At 36.5% G+C, this 16,321-nt stretch overlaps 1 protein-coding gene across 6 annotated transcripts in view; it reads right to left on the bottom strand.

Annotated features, from left to right (window-relative positions):
* Positions 1-16,321, bottom strand: part of IL17REL (interleukin 17 receptor E like) — a 44,452-nt gene that overhangs the window by 13,330 nt on the left and 14,801 nt on the right. For all 6 annotated transcript variants that reach the window (XM_059847257.1, XM_059847255.1, XM_059847254.1 and 3 more), the window contains exons 2-8: positions 12,965-12,992; positions 6,917-7,066; positions 6,064-6,173; positions 4,511-4,625; positions 2,846-2,890; positions 1,856-1,995; positions 1,506-1,577 (exon numbers count right to left, since the gene is read on the bottom strand). In XM_059847257.1, the coding sequence (XP_059703240.1) occupies positions 1,506-1,577; positions 1,856-1,995; positions 2,846-2,890; positions 4,511-4,625; positions 6,064-6,173; positions 6,917-7,066; positions 12,965-12,992 (660 nt within the window). The remainder of the gene's footprint in view (positions 1-1,505; positions 1,578-1,855; positions 1,996-2,845; positions 2,891-4,510; positions 4,626-6,063; positions 6,174-6,916; positions 7,067-12,964; positions 12,993-16,321) is intronic.

The raw sequence follows: 16,321 nt of genomic DNA, 5'->3' as shown, positions 1-16,321 counted from the left end.
CCAGGGCAGCCAGTGGAATCTACAGTGCAGTCCAGCACATCCCAAAAGGATAGGCCATCTACCTTTGGTCAGCTGAGCAAACTGACTGTATTAATTAGATCTCCATTGACTTTAAGAGTTTGTTCACCCAATTCAAATGTAGATATCTGTATTTGGATATCTACATTTAGGTATCTTAATCTGCAAGGTAAATCCAATCCCAAAATTCAGTGAGAAAACTACGTTCACATAGCATCTTTCTAAGTTATCAGGATAATTTTAAATTTGTTTGGGACCTTTTATTCCTTGTATGAAAGACATTCCAAAATCTCATTTCTAAGGTTATCATAAAAATCTGTAACTATCCTGAGCATATTCATGGAATGAAGTTTATCCCCCTTCATTCTCATTGCAAGAATGGCTTTCATTTAAAACATATCTTATTTTTCCTTACAAGTGACCCTTCTGCTCTGTATTTACACAGCAAACACAATTTCTCTTTGCATGTATTTTACCAGGCAAATGGAAACATGGTATTTGAATCTCCTTTGTAAAAGCCTCTTCATTCCCCAACCACTACAATTTTTTATGTGCATCTTTCTTTTGAATTAATCTTTCTTGACTATGGATACAAGTATTCCTTACAGTATTTCAAAGAAGGCCTTGCCCATACTTTCCTGTTAGCTTGGAATAATCTAACTCACTAGACTTTTGTTCATGTTTACATGTTGACATCATGGAAGCAAGCTCGTTAATTACCCTGTGATCAACTATTTCACCCAGATCTTTTTTCTTCCACTGTTATTTCTAAATGAGGACTCACATCTTACAGCCAGAATTCTTTTTATCAGAGCAAGAGACCGAACTTGCACTTCATACTTTATACTTCATCATCCTTCAATTATGTCACATATGAAGATCTCTAGTCTCTTCCAATCACCCTGACCCTCTTCCATTTTGATTAAAGGTCCCAACTGTGTTCCAGCAGATCCCATGTCATGCCTTTTGTCCCCATGACATTGATGGAAACATTTATATGAGAATGACTCTAAGTGTCATCCTTAAATAACCTCCCTACCAGCACAGGCCCATCCAACAGTTGCTGAGTTAGCCCTGCAGCCAAGTATTATCTACCACTCAAATCTTGCTATCACTCTGTTTCCTCAATTCCTGTTTTAGTCTCTCTTGCAATACTATATCAAATGCTGCTGACATTCAGTCAGATTAAGTCTTCTGTCTTTTCATTGTTTATAAAAAACCAGTCAAAATACCATTACACAGCACATTCCATAAATTATTATAAATTTTATTCCATTTTCTTCTGATTGCCGTGTTTTAATTAGCATTTACTTTAAAAAAAATCTCTTCCTTACATTTACGTAATTCTAAGGTCAAAAAAAGCCTTAGTCAAAAACTTGGGTCTAGACCCTTTTTCTTCAGGTTTTTCCTCCTTTCTTAGCACAAATGCCTGATAAAATTTCTTCAATCAGAAACACAAATATATACCAAATTCCAGACTGTATTACCTCAATGCAAAGACAAGGGAGTAGCTGAGAATATTTCAGTGAAACAGATTTAAAAGATTCCTTTCCTTTTATCTGAAATGAAAAAGATGGTCATAAATCCAGGACAGTAAATTTCTTTTAATAAAGCTAAATTACAAATATAGATATAGGTATAGATGATACAGATATAGATAAATATATACAGAGATTATATAGATATAGATAGATACAGCTATAGATTGTGTAGGTGATACAGATGATATAGCTATAGATATAGACACAGATGGCATTTCCTGTACTATAACCTTAATGAGCATTGCCACCTGCAAGCACCCTCCCCAGTTCCCCAAAGCAGCAGGAGTTTAACTCACCACTGCAAGTGCCCCAACATCTTCACAGGTGAACCATTTGTGGCACAGGCGAACGTAATAATCTTGATCACGGGGAAAGTTGGATACATTCACTGTTACAATTTTCCTTGCCCTGTCTAAATTATAATCTAATTTTCCAGCTGAAAAAAAAAAATCAAGAATGAAATGATTACATCTGTTCCTTTATAACTTTATTATTTCTATTTTATCTATTTATAAAAAGTACAGAATATATTTCATAACTTGACGGAGATGAAAATCAACAGCTATAGAATCTTACCTAGAATATTTGAAATTATTATTACTTTATACCCTAATAATCCTCTCTTTTTCTATGATATATAATTTTCATTCAACATTATTTAGCTTAGTGCTTGTAATACTTGAGAGGCCAAGACACCTACCAATTTTACCTCAACCTTAGTTCTTGGAATTTTAGGTAGCTTATGTACAAATATTTGAACTATATACACTAATACTACTATAAGGGCTGATTATCCCAAGATTGTAATTTTCTTACATAGAGAATATGTGCAGCTATGATGGATAAGTGTAATATGTGGAAGGAATATTTTTAATACAGATATTCACAGGTATGCCAAAAGCTGTATAGCAGTTTGGCAAATCAATTTCAATCTACTTATGAGGTCTGTCAATAAGACAAAGCATAAAACCAGAAATCCAAAGTGCACTAAAAGAACACAAATCTGTTTCCAAAAGCTTAGAAATTAAATAGAATATCAAAACCTTTACCTCCCATGTAGCATTTTCAATAGAAATATATTTCCAGAACATTACCATGTACCATTTCAATAGAAATACATAGAAATACATTTCCAGAACATTACCTATCAACTACGTAGTAATTATAAGTAGTGGTAGTTGGAAATCATAATTTTTTCTCCCTGCTCATTTAAGTATGAAAACATGTCATTGTATAGGTCACCAGAAATATCTCACAGCTCTAAGTTGCATAGGAGATTAGCTCACCTGAACAAGCTGGAATATATTTTCCCACATCAGTGTTTCTGCAGTCTGGAAGGTAGAAGGCAGAGTCTGTTTCAGAGCTGCTTTATTCATATAACTGTGTAAACAAACTGCCAAATTATCCAGTAGATTCCCAACAGGAAACATCTCTTATCCCTCTTTTTAAGAGCAGACTTGCATACATTTTTAGATAAACAGCAAAAAAGATAAGTACTCTTTCCACACACAGAGATTATATCACAATATGCCTTAAGGACCTATCACCCCTGTCTGGGGTTTCTACTGGGAAACCTCATCAGAAGTTAAGGCTGCAGTTGAGGATAGAGAACCACACTTCTTTACCTAGAACCTAACAATAATTTGAGTAATAATATTCATTTTTTTTACTCTTTCCTTGAAAAACAACACATGTTGTTTACAGGCTCATTTCTCTGTTATCAATAATTCTGGTTTTTTGCTATTCTGACTCTAGCCTTTGAAAGAAACACCCTACCTAGCTCCTAGGAAACTGACCAGAATTAGAAGCCAGGCAACGCTTTCAGAATATCTGGTATATTTATCTCAAAAACTTAACTCTTAAGAACATTAAAACAACTTTTCATGTGTTGCTTTCACCCCTCTTTGCAAAACACAGTATTGGAGCAGCGCTTTACTCTAATTTCCCCAGAGAGTCCTTTTCCACCAAGAAATATTTTATATTTTCATTCATTCACTCACCCTTGTAATGTATGGGCTTCATAAACTTTGGGCTTCATAAAACCTTGTTTCTTCCCCTCTTTGTTCACAAAGTACTTATATATAATTCAATAGTGAATCAGGACTGATAAGAAAATTAAAGGCCTTTTAAGCTCAAAAAGGCTTTACTTGTACTCAAGTGTCAAACCATATAGCAGGGATGACACTGTACCAGGGGGCAAGGGCAAGAGCCATCCACCCATGGGCTCTGGAGATGGGAAGGCAGGACAATCCCAGCCTGGGATTGAACAAGAGGTCTCATGTCATTGTTTTGCTTTTTCCTTCCCTGGCCACACTGTATCTTGGTTGGACCACAGTGCTGAATTTATTTTTGTATGCACATGGCAAAATCTGTATAAAATTCATGGGCACTTCACCCCAAAACATGGAAAAATGCTACCTAACCTTTTCCAGTTACATGTAAACAGGCTGTAGAAAAGGTAGTTAATGAAAGCAAAAATAGATTTCTATAGACTTTCTTATTAAGCTTTCCTCAGCTTCTGAAGCCACCCCTAGGCCACCCCTGCAGAGAAGCAGAAGCTCCATCTGAGGCACAGAGAGCAGGCAGGGTTGAACCTGCAGGCAGAGAAAGAGCAGTGCCAATCACAAGAAGGGCAGCAGGGAGAAATGCATAGTGTAAATTCTGTTTTCCACATAGCTTTAGACATAAACTCTGGGTTTTATATCAAGTCAAGACCTTTACTTGCTAACAAAAAAAAAAAAAAAAAAAAATCACTGAAACCTAAACTAAGACTGGTCCTGGCATACATGAGCTACCATCAGTAAGGTCAGTGTGCCAGGTCATATCCCAGAACGTGATTTGGATGTGCTTCTGCCTTTGAGGGGTTTTTTTGGTTGGTTGGTTGGTTGGTTTGGGTTTTTTTATTTTACAAGATATTTCTTGAAAAGCATCTGATTTAAGATGTTTCCTACCTTCAACATAGTATTGCTGACTCAGCTTGACTTCACAGTAATGTGGTACAGTTTTCATGGTCACATAGATGTGTTGTGCTACATTGACTTCAATGCAATTGAATTGCACCTGTACCTGTTTAAAACATTGATAAAATTGAGTTCACATATGACTTCCAGATACAGAAAAACCTTTGGTTAAGATAGTAAAGAAAAAAAATATTCTTTGTTCAGATATATTTACATTTGAAAGCAAAATTAAGCAGTCAATAAGGTAGCAGTAGGAATGTAAAAGAAGCAGAATCAACTTGATAAAAGGATTTAAGGAGTATCATTATTTCTTGTTGCTATCACCTTCACTTTTATAAATCCAAATATTTACAAGATATCAAATAATCCTAAAAGCATAAAAATATCAAAAGCCCCAGTCTATATGCACTTTACAAGCACAAACATTTGCAGAATGGAAAAAAAGTCTTAAATTTTAAGTCTTAAAAAATGTATTTAAATATTTAATGGCAACTTCAGAAAATTTATTAATTACAATAACAGTTTATGAAACAGAAAGTCATTTAAGAAACAAAAGCTGAGGTCCAGTTATAGCAGGTCATTCCCTCACTGCTATCAGTTAAATAATAAATTCCTTGCAGGTTTTCATGTTGGATAGTCTCCTATCTGGTAAAAGGCATTTGGAGGGTAAAAGATGTCTTATGTTACCATTTGAGTCACTGAACTGAAACTAGGAAAATTTCATTTAATACGTTTGTTGATTTTTGCCTATAAACTTGCCTTGCTTTAAAAGCTACTGGTTGCTGACTGGTGGCCCTGCATTGCCCATAGGGATGGATGTTCCATCATCAAGAGACACCAAGTGCAAACTGCAGCTGCAGTTTGGGAGAACTTTGTTCCACGTGTGCAATCAGTGTAATGTGTACAAAGCACATGGAGCAACACATGGTGTACAGGATTGGTAACCATTGTCCACCAGTAACTGCAAAAATTCCTGTCTTTCAAACAGTTGGTCAAGGGTGTTTCTTTTTTTCCTCAGTTGCAAATTTTAGCAACAAATACTTCCCCTTAACAGGTATTGCCCCTTACAAGGGCTTAGGACAGATGAGCACAAGTGCTCAGGCACCTGTCTGTCTTCTAGATGTGTAAACTCCAGTGATATGGTTTGACTGAAGTTTGATATGGTTTGACTGAAGTTATATGCACCTAAAATCTCTGTAGCATTGCTCTTCCTAGACACTGGAGTCAGAAAAGCTTCCACACAATTTGGAGGGCACAAAAAGAAAGCTAGCAAGACTGGTATGAAAATTAGGCTCTGCAGAGACAGGTTCCCTTGTCAAAAGGTAAGCAGAAGAAGTACAAAGATGGCGGAAAATTGAATTTATATATTCTAAAAGGGAATTTTGTTGTGGAGTTTCATTTGACTATGCTGAAACATATCGTTCACTGTAGTTTTCCACAAAGTCAATAAGAAAAAAAATAAGAGAGATGCAAAAGATTTTTTTTTTCCCAAAGACTTGTAAATGTTTAAATGAAAAATTAATCCCCCCAAAAAAGGAGCTTACGTTCTTTCCATTAGACATTTTGCTTTTTTTCCTAGTGAATCTCACATTTATGCATTGAGATTGCTGTGTGTCCAGTGAAAAAGAACATATTTCCAGCCCACGGACGTTCTCTGAAATGAGTTAGGAACAGATTGCAAGAATATAATTTAAGCATCTTTAAGATCAAAAACATAAATTAAAATACACCATATCATAAGCTTTCCTTCAAAGTGAAAGGCACATAGATCTCTGTTAAAAAAGAGACATTATGTATAACTCACACATAGGAGTAGGAACAAGGATTTAATACAGATTGCTATAAATGAAGCTTTAATTATGCAAGTTTGAAAATAAACCTATTAACTCTGAGAGAAGCAACTAGGAAATATCTAAATGGTAACATATGAAGCACATGAATGACAAGGTGATAGTAAAAATAGACTATGCACAGGAAGTTCATGTACTTTCATTTTCTTGCAGTGCAGAACTGTAACTTCAGATGAATAAACTGTTTCTCCTTCTGTAGGGGCAGTCACTCATGTTCAGATTATCAGAGCAGACAGAATTAGTGTGTGTGCCTGCTTGGATGTCAGAACAAGAAAGAAAAGGGCAGCTGTGTGCTTGGGGCACTGCCAGAGGACAAGTTACATGTGTTATATTGGAAGCCAGAATTCATTATCTCAGTTCTCATTCACTTGAGAAGGGTCACACCTTCATCCTGTTTTGTAGTAAAATGCTTTCACAAAAATATTTTTCCGAGAACATTACATGAAAGCAGCTTGGTCCCAAATATTTCAATATGGAACAAATTTTGGCTGAACGGCCATAAACAGAAAGTGAACAGAAAGGGCTCAGTAGCAAAGCTGATTCCTACCATCCAGACTCAGTGTTCCTTTAATGTTTAAATGAAGAGAGCATGGGCTTCCTTGGACACATTTCATCACTGTTGAGATCTTCATGCTTTTCAGTACCATAGAAGATAAAGAGGCAGGAGCATCATGGCAGAAGCTGTTAAAAATGCCACCTGCAAATGCAAACACAAGGACAGAGAAAACTCATTGCACCCAGGATGTCTGGGGGAGAGCAAGCACTAGAAGGGAAGTTCCAGCTCTCCTGAAATCAGTAAGAAAGTGACCAGGAAAGCCAGTACTTTACCTAAGACTTTCACACAGCAAACATGGCTATGTAGGGGGTTGGAATAAATTTCTAGGCTTAGGGAAATGTTAACCCACAAGAGGAAATAATCACACTTCTAACAATTAAGGTTAGCAGAACACCTAGACTAATACTGGTTTTAATTAATTAAATCTGCTTGATCATGGTTAAACTAATAGTTTACATAAACTTTTTTCAAAACCATTACCCGTATATTGTGAGCACTCTCATAATAGTACTTTAATTTTAGGACTTTCTGATGGTCTCCATTGCTGTTAAAATTTCACTTTCACACAAGAGGGCACCATTGCATTCCTAGTCATGGAAGAGTACCTTGCACCTACAGGATTTCCTTCTGCTTTAGACCAGAACAAGAGCAGAATAAATATTATCCAGGCTTTCTTCAAGGCACAGAACACAGTAATCCATAGGCACAGAAAACAGCTACTATGTCTTCTTCTATTTCCCTGTGTTCCAAAGCCTTAGGAAATGGGTTTGCAGAGCTAAAACTGTAGGCTTGTATAAAAGGAAAAAATAGTCTTATGGTCCCAAATCTCATCAGTTAGTATTTTTCATCTCTTTCTACTTCTCAGTCTGTCCTACACAGAAATCAGTTATTTATTTATGAAACTATATTGGTACAGTGGATTTAATCCCCAGTGTATTTCTTGGGCTTCTCTACTCCACATCCATTGTTTGCAGTCCCAAAAACTAGTAATTCAAGAAACTATCAGAACCAGGGAATTAGGTTTTGTCCCTTGGCTTTGTGGCATGCAATGCAGCACAGCTCTTTTTAGCTGTAACTATGTAACTACTATTTCTTTGAAATATTTCCTAGCCTTCTCCCTTTCATACACAGCATGAAAGTTAAAAACCACAAAAAAAAAGTGGTTTATTGACCATTCTCCTTCCCCTGGTGAGAGGCTAGAAGAACAAAAACAAAACAAACAAAAATAATTGATTCATACAATTCACCTGTTCAAAATGGTCCTAGAAGGAGTTCAGCAAGTATGGCAAAAGGTATGGAAGTATGAAACAGGGGTGCCACAATACCATGCTTGCCATAAAATTCAGGATAGCACTCTTAATAGAATCAGCAGGAAAGGGCACATCCCTCAATGTCAAGCCAAGAACTGTTGTCAAGTGTGCATGCTCATTGACTCACATGGATTGACATCCACAGTTCTCAGAGAGGAAAGGTATGGTGATGGAGGAAAGACAAAGCTTATCCTTACTTACTCTTCCAACCCTTCCAATGAAGGAAAGTGCTCTAAATTCAAAGACTGAAAGTGTATTAACCTGAACAGGACTTCTTCCTGTCTCATGAGATCCTCATTTTCCCAGTGTCCAGTTGCAGCTGTAGGCCATTGTCAATGATCAGATACTGATACTGTAGGATGTGAAGACAGGCTGACATAAATGTAGCACCTTCACTTAATCTGTTAGGTCTTAAGTGCCCTCACACCTGGTATCAGGGGAAATAAGTCCTGTGTGATACATATCACATACAGTCAGAAGAGACAAACCCTTCACACCCAAATCTCCACACTGTTAGCCTGGTTTTGTGTCATTGACTCTGTTTTGGAGGCAACAAGACCTGCTGATAAGAACCAAGTGGAAAAGCATGGGAAAACAAGGACACTTTATCTCAACTGGCAGTAGGTCAACTCTGAACTATCCAAAGAAATACTGACAACTAGCAAAGACAATTTATGCAAACCAACGAAAAAACACAGATCACTCAAAATACACACATAAGGCTTTAAAAGCAATTAGAGTATCTTCACTTTTGAAGAATTTATAAACATTTCCAGAGATGAGACAGCCCTCAGAAGTACAGTACACATCAGCTGGATGTGAACACTGCATTCCATGTTCCAAGAATGGGTGGTGTAATGATCCTGAAGGTATCTCAGGATGGAAAGTTATTGCACAACACTCAATTAATCCACCCACAACAAACCGGAAGTTTATCATATTGCAGAATTACTTGGTAATTATTACTAATAATGTGATGAGTGATGATTAGTTTGAGCTCTGTCTCTTTGCTCAAAAATATATTTTCCTGACTGCATCATATGAGATGTAGTTGTGGATACCCAGTGGTATCTGGGAATAACTGTTTCTGCTTAAGCTTTGGTAATTGGTGTAAATTTCTTGATCCAGGTTTATAACCACTCATTGCCATGTCTGTATAGGCATTATTTAAGGGGAGGGCAATGTTTGTAGATAGATAGATAGATTAGATAGATAGATAGATAGATAGATAGATAGATAGATAGATAGATAGATAGATAGATAGATAGATAGATAGATAATAGATAGATATTCAGAGTTGACAGGTCTTTACAAAGCATTCTGTTTGGGTGTATTTGACCTTATTTTTTAGGGGGTGGGGGGAGGGAAGTGTCATGACTTAGTTGAATTTTCTCCTTATCTGTTACAGCCTGAGGTATGATATCATCAGATGTCCCAGGGTTGGAACTATCTCATGAAAATTCTAAGTCAACCTGGGTGCATTACTGACATGGGATCAGCATCAGACAGATGCACAAACACTCTGCTGTCTCATCAGCAGAGACACTGTTCTCCTTGATCACAGTTTCTGCTTTCAAACTGAGAACAAATATGTTATGCACTGAATAACATGAAATTATGCTTCCACTTTGGATTTTTTTCCATTAATTTTAGGATAGATTTTGAGAATTGCAAAACATGCTGCAAAACTCTTTAGTAATAACTTAAATTGATCATATCATGCATGAGGATACTAGCATTGGATTACAGTAAATGCATGATACAAGGATGACCTGACAGAAAATAATTTTCATTGTATAAATCATCACAGTATGAGACTCATTTCTGACTAATTCTTCAGTAAACTCCTACTTTATCATCTTTTAATCCCCCCTTAAGATATTTTCTTCTGGAACACACCCCATTTTCCTTCTCACACAAGTAGTTTTATCTATACCACAGAAGACATAAAGATACATCTTGCTACACAAACCATCTGTTGGGTAAATCTTACCTAAATTTTCTGTTTATGAATAATAGCTGTAATTAGCCCTACATGAGAGAGGGATTGTTGCTTTAATAAAGGGTTCCTTAATTATGGGCACATATAAGCCCAGGCATAAAGAAACCAAGGCTTATTATTCAGCATGTAGACATTTCCTTGTACTTTTGCCATCAGCTCAACCACAGCAGATAATTTTTTTAATCTGATGATGCAGCAATCAACCTAGAACTGTCACAACAGCAAATCACACCTTATGTACAGTTGGATAATAGAAGTCAGAGCTGAGCAATGGATATGCAAAAGAAATGAATAGATGGGTAATTTGAAGCCTCAGGTAAGAAGATGAAATTGGAGAAGAGCATGAAAAAAAAAGGCAGAGAAAACCTATTAATAACAAGACTGAGACAACACCCAATAGAAAATCCTAACTGGTTTTTTATCTGATATATCTTCCCTACAAGTATTGTAAGAATCTGTGCTACTTAAGGATACTGACAGTGCTAAATCTGTGAGCATCTCTAAAGCCTACTAGAATTGCTTCATTGGCACATCAATCTATGAGTATAAATTACAGTAGTATTTCAAACCTATTTGCATATGATTTACCACAGTATCTGTTGCATCTGTTCATTAGGATGATTCAACAAAATTCGTCAGCAAAGTAGATACACTGTCCTACAATAACCACATGGTGCACTTCAGTTAATAAGTACCAAAATTCACTACTTGTAAGTACTTACAGCAATTATGAAATTGATTAAATTTTAGACAGCCTCTTTTTCACAAGAGATTGCAATGAACAGTAAATTAAAAGGGTTTCATGGTTATGTGTTCAGAAAACATTTCAAACTTTTAGAGATATTGAACAACACTGTGATATACTGTGCCAAATACATTTTCTGAAAATGTAATTTTTTTAAAAATCATTGATACTTTGATATCCATATATGGATGTATTACAGTGAATTTCAAATACTACAGTAGTTCTGTAGCTACCTAACAGTCTAGAAGAGCAGGAGGAAGAAGGCAGAGTCAAAGTCACACTGCCAAATACTGTTGAGGCAGTGGTTGCAAATTTTAGGAAATATCTTTTTGTTGCAGCTAAAAGAAATTACTACTGCAAAAATCTTCTACTATAGAGTTAAGGTCTTTTAAGGTCATTTTATCTCAAATTACAAATAATTTTAAAAAATAATATAGAAAAGGAAGTATGCAAAGGAGTATACACCCACTGTTGCACAAGTGAATTAGGATGAAGACAAAAAATGTTTTTTCATCACCCCTCTAAGGCTGAGTCATTCTGCATGTTACTTGTGTTGAAGATAGCTGATAACTTTTTTTCAGACAGCACTGAAAAACCTTCAACCAGCTTCATATATATAATCTTCAAAGATATGAATCTTTAGTTTACAAATCCTTCATTGCCCTTCCAGTTGAGTGAAACATCTAGCTTATCTGACATGCATCATCTGCATGTCTCTGCATCAGGGCTTGGACCAGATTACTCCCAGAAGCCCCTTTTGACTGCAGCCAGGCTGTGTTCTGAGCAATTTCGGCAGTCAACAGAGAGTGACAATCCCTCTTGCCTCTCTCCCAGCATAGAAATCCCCCCTTGTCCTAAAATGGATGGAATGAATCACCACCTCGTGGTACCTGTGAGTCTCCACTATCTAGATCTGCATTTGTGTAACGCCCAGCAGAGATTTTAACTCATAACCAACAGAATTATGGGTGTTCTTCCCTTTGAGAACAGGTTGAAGGGCTTGATTTTCTCAGCCTGTACTGCTCAAGGATGTAAAGTCATGCTTCAGCTAGCAGAGCAAGGGTCAACACCCCTGTTTCTTCTTCTACCTTCCACATAGTTTGTGCAACTAGCAGCTCAGCTGCTTAATCCTAACAAGATTCATTTACAACCCCTGAACCAGCAACCAAAGGTTCACTCTGCTGACGGGCAGAAGACTAAAGATTTTTTCTGGTGGGACTTCTAACTGCATCCCTTCCATACACTTATTCTTTCTCTCCATCTCAACGCAATCCCATAAATGCCATGCATTCTCACTAAGGATTCGTGGCAGCTGGCATTCAGCTCATGCCCAATCAGCATCTCACATGCTCGAGCTCAGCATTGGATCTTCTCCCTGTCTATGCATTCCTGAATCCACGTGGTTTCAGGAAAGGCTCAGTGGACACCAGCAGTGCTCAGAGGTGAGCCTCCAGCTAGGACAGTCCTCTCAGGGGAGACTGACAGTCCTCTGAGTGGGGACAAGGACTGCCCTTTCAGTGGGGACTATGACTGTCCTCTCAGGCAGGACTGTGACTGTCCTCTCAGGGAGGACTGTTTGCGAGGCAGCTGCCTCGTACTTCCCTGAAAATGAGTGTGTGCACTGGAGGAGTGACTGATGGAGGCTTCAGAGGTCAGGTCATTCAAGCCCCTGTATTGTTACTGTAGGCAATATCAAGAATGAGTAGAAGCAATAAAAACATGTAAAGTGACTTAGCAAACTCTCTTTCCTTCACTATGGTAAGGAAAACTATAATTGCCATTGTCATTATTAACCTAATAATTGTCATTATTAACCTAATATTTATCAAAACCTACCAATTTCCAATGTTTTTTATAAAAGAACTGGTGGTAAATATCCTGTCATGACAGTGATCTGATGTCACTAGGATAATGGATTTAATATCTTTACTAAATTATCTTTAAAAACAAACATAGTAAAAATGTAAATTATGTATACTCACCAGAAGGTTTGCTTTTACAGTGAATCCCCTGCAAACAGAAACAAAATATTTTAAAATTTGAGGTAATAATAAAAATAAACATTGCTCAATCATTGTTCTCAAGTAAACATACCTTAAACAGATAAACATATTCATAGTTCACAACTGAAAAAATTTTCAAGGTTAAAAAAAAATATTTTCCAATACAGTGGAAAGCACATCAATGCTGCATATGACAGTCTGATACATATGGGAACACAAGATCAGCATTATCCTCATTTTCATGTATTTCTACCGAGGTGTGTAATTGTTTTAACACGTAAAAGAGTTCCATCAAATAAAGACATTATTTTATCAGATACTACCATTCATACTGACCAAGAGTTCATGCATTATTTCATTAAACTCTACAGTGGATTTGTTCATACCAGGGCAAAGAAACCCAATAATTTTATAATGGAAGATATCTAGAGCATTATTGAATATAAATTATTTTTAGAAGATCCTAATAGAAAGGAAGCATTATAGCAATTGCAAATGAAATAAGACTTTTTATTTTAAACGTCTGGCTTAGAAGACTGAAAATTAAATTACTCAGCCACAGCACTTATTGTGTTCAAGGGAAAGTGTCTTTGTAAGAGGCAAAGTGAACCTCGCATTGAGATTTTTAACATGCTTCCAGCTATCTTTCAGACAGATTTGATCCATTTTCCCAGTAAAATAAACATTTAACCACACACTAAAATTTTGCTGAGTACAAGAATAACAAATTTTACTTTGACTGCTATGCATGACATTCTAAAGAAAGGCTATTCCTTAGCCAGCAGATACTGTTTGCTGCTGTTCTGGCATAGCCCTTATACCAGTATTCTTTTGCATACAGAATATATGTTCCCATGTTCTTCCCCTTAAAAGCAGTGTCCTGTTGACAGAGGTATTTTCATCACACCCACAAAAGTAGCAGGCAGTGCCTTGTCTCCTCTGCTCTCAAACTGGGTGCCAGCTCTCAGTCCTTTTAAAACCTTTGAGGATCTTGTCAACAAACCAACAATCTGTGAGCTCTAGAGCCAGCAAAAGTCTTCTGGTGGACATTTAGAAGTTCTTTAATTGAAACACAGAGGCCACAGCCTGGGCAAGCATTAGCACATCATAAAATAACTATTGCTTGGTTTTCCAGGAGGCTTTCATCCACAGGGAATCCTGTGCTCCTCAGAAATAAAGCTGTGGAGCAAAACCATGTTATTGCTGCAGGTGAGAAATGGCAGCATATTCAGCTGCCTGGGGTACCTGAGAAGTGTGTCCTGTCCTTCATGACAGCTTTTCATTTGAGCTAAATTATCTCCTTCCTAAAGGAGGCCTTTAGAAAACCAGTGGCCACTGTCTAACCTGTATCAGTTCTCATTCTTCTGTCCTTTTGGCAGTTCTATTTTTTAACAATCACATTTGGACATAAGTTGACATCTTTCACTATAGGCTATTTGGCACTATGACTCAAAAAAGTGCAAATGCATAAAACATTTTGTAAATGCTTAAAACATTTTGTAATAAGACAGACGTCGTCATGTACTGTCATAGGCTAAAGATTAGAAAAATTATTTGTGATATTGTTAAAGATATTGGTTTGGCTGCTTCTATAGCAGAATACATTGACACTCAAATTAGGACCTGTTGCAACAGACAAGGGGTAATGGTTTTAAATTAAAAAAAGAGCAGATTTAGATCAGACATAAGTAAGAAAATGTCTTACAGTGAGGGTGGTGGAAACATTCAAGGCCAAGTTGGATGGGGCTCTGAGCACCCTGATCCAGTTGCAGCTATCCCTGCTCACTGCAGGGGACGGACTAGATGATGTCTAAAGTTCCCTTCCAGCCCAAACCATTTTATGATTCTATAAAGTAGACCAAACTTCTTCACATAACTGTTCTAAAACTGGCATACTTCTGCTTCAAAGGTTTTATAATTTCCTCAAATCCCCATGAAAACTGAAAACAGTAACTGATAAGACCTAATTTCGCTGTATCATAGAAATACTAGTTCTTTATTAATTACTTCAGAAAGGAACTACTGGATCAACTAATTTCTCAGTCATTACTTACTGGAAGAAATTAATCTTTCATGAGGCTGATCATTCAGCAAATTACTTCCATATTTTTTATTTCCCATTTTGCAGCTAGACTGTTGAAAATATTTTGGTTAGGTGGTTTGACAGAGTTCCCAATTGCCAGTCAAAATTTCTTAGAACAGCATCTTTAACTTCTCTAACCATTCTTTCTGGTTACAACCTTAGTGCAAAAAATATATTTTAAAAAAATCAAGATCACGCTGAATTAAAGAACAAAAAAATCTCACAAATATCAAAGGATTCAGCCTTTTAATTAGAAAAGGTCATCCCCCTGTTATGACACCTTAAAACTGAAAACTGAATGTAAAATAATTAAATTACATATATTGCAGGGGAAAAATTAAAACACCCACTTCTGTGGGCTATGGAATGATAAAGAAATTCTCTTATACCTTATTCTCTTATACACCTTTTAGTCTATCCTAATTAATTATTGGTTTTCACTATTGCATAGAGGAATCCTATTATCTGAACTCTTACATTTATTTTCTTGTCCTTTCCACTGGAAAAAAAGAAACATCCTTCTGTGACTTTTGATCTGGTAGGGACATGTTTTGTCATTCTTGGGCATTTGGCTGTGTTCTGGGTGAGGAGTTGTTGGGAAGGTTTATGTAAATAATCAAATATTTGCACTAACACTTGTCAGTTACAGCAGTATTTGTTCACAGCCCAATTTCTTATTTTTTTAAGAAGTGTTTCTTTTTATTGTACAATACCAAGTGGGTGGGGGTGGTATTTTCTTTTACAATCACTTTGCAAAACAGTCCAAAGAGACCATTTGTCTGAAAGAATAACTCAATTGAATTAACCAAGTTCCTCTCCCACTTTCTATATCTTTTGTTTTCAGGAATTTTCAGTGATGAGTGCAATAAAAAAACATAACACACTAAAACAGGAATGGAAATTTTCTTCTCTTTTTACAAATGCCTAGGGCATCTTTTATGCAAAAATAAGATCCTGAACATGATAGTACATTTTACTCCTATACAGGGAGAATCTTTGATTCATATCTTCTTTGGCAAAGAGCCTAAGTAAAATATACTTACACAATGCACAAACAGTTAGGGATTTTCCTATTTCTCTGGGATTTTCCCCATTTGTGGTATTACTCAACTGTAGCTAGAGGTTATCTGAACAGACACCACCAGCATGCAGCATTCTGAATAGAAGATGTGGTGCCAACTTTTTAGCTAGCACAGCAACTTCTCCTCAATCTAAGACAATTGTAATATCCCATTGTTCTAACAACTGTAGAG

This window comes from Haemorhous mexicanus, chromosome 5 (assembly GCF_027477595.1).
Source record: "Haemorhous mexicanus isolate bHaeMex1 chromosome 5, bHaeMex1.pri, whole genome shotgun sequence".
Lineage (NCBI taxonomy): Eukaryota > Metazoa > Chordata > Aves > Passeriformes > Fringillidae > Haemorhous > Haemorhous mexicanus.
The sequence above is the reverse complement of the archived record's forward strand: the minus strand, read 5'-3'. Positions and strand labels throughout refer to the sequence as shown.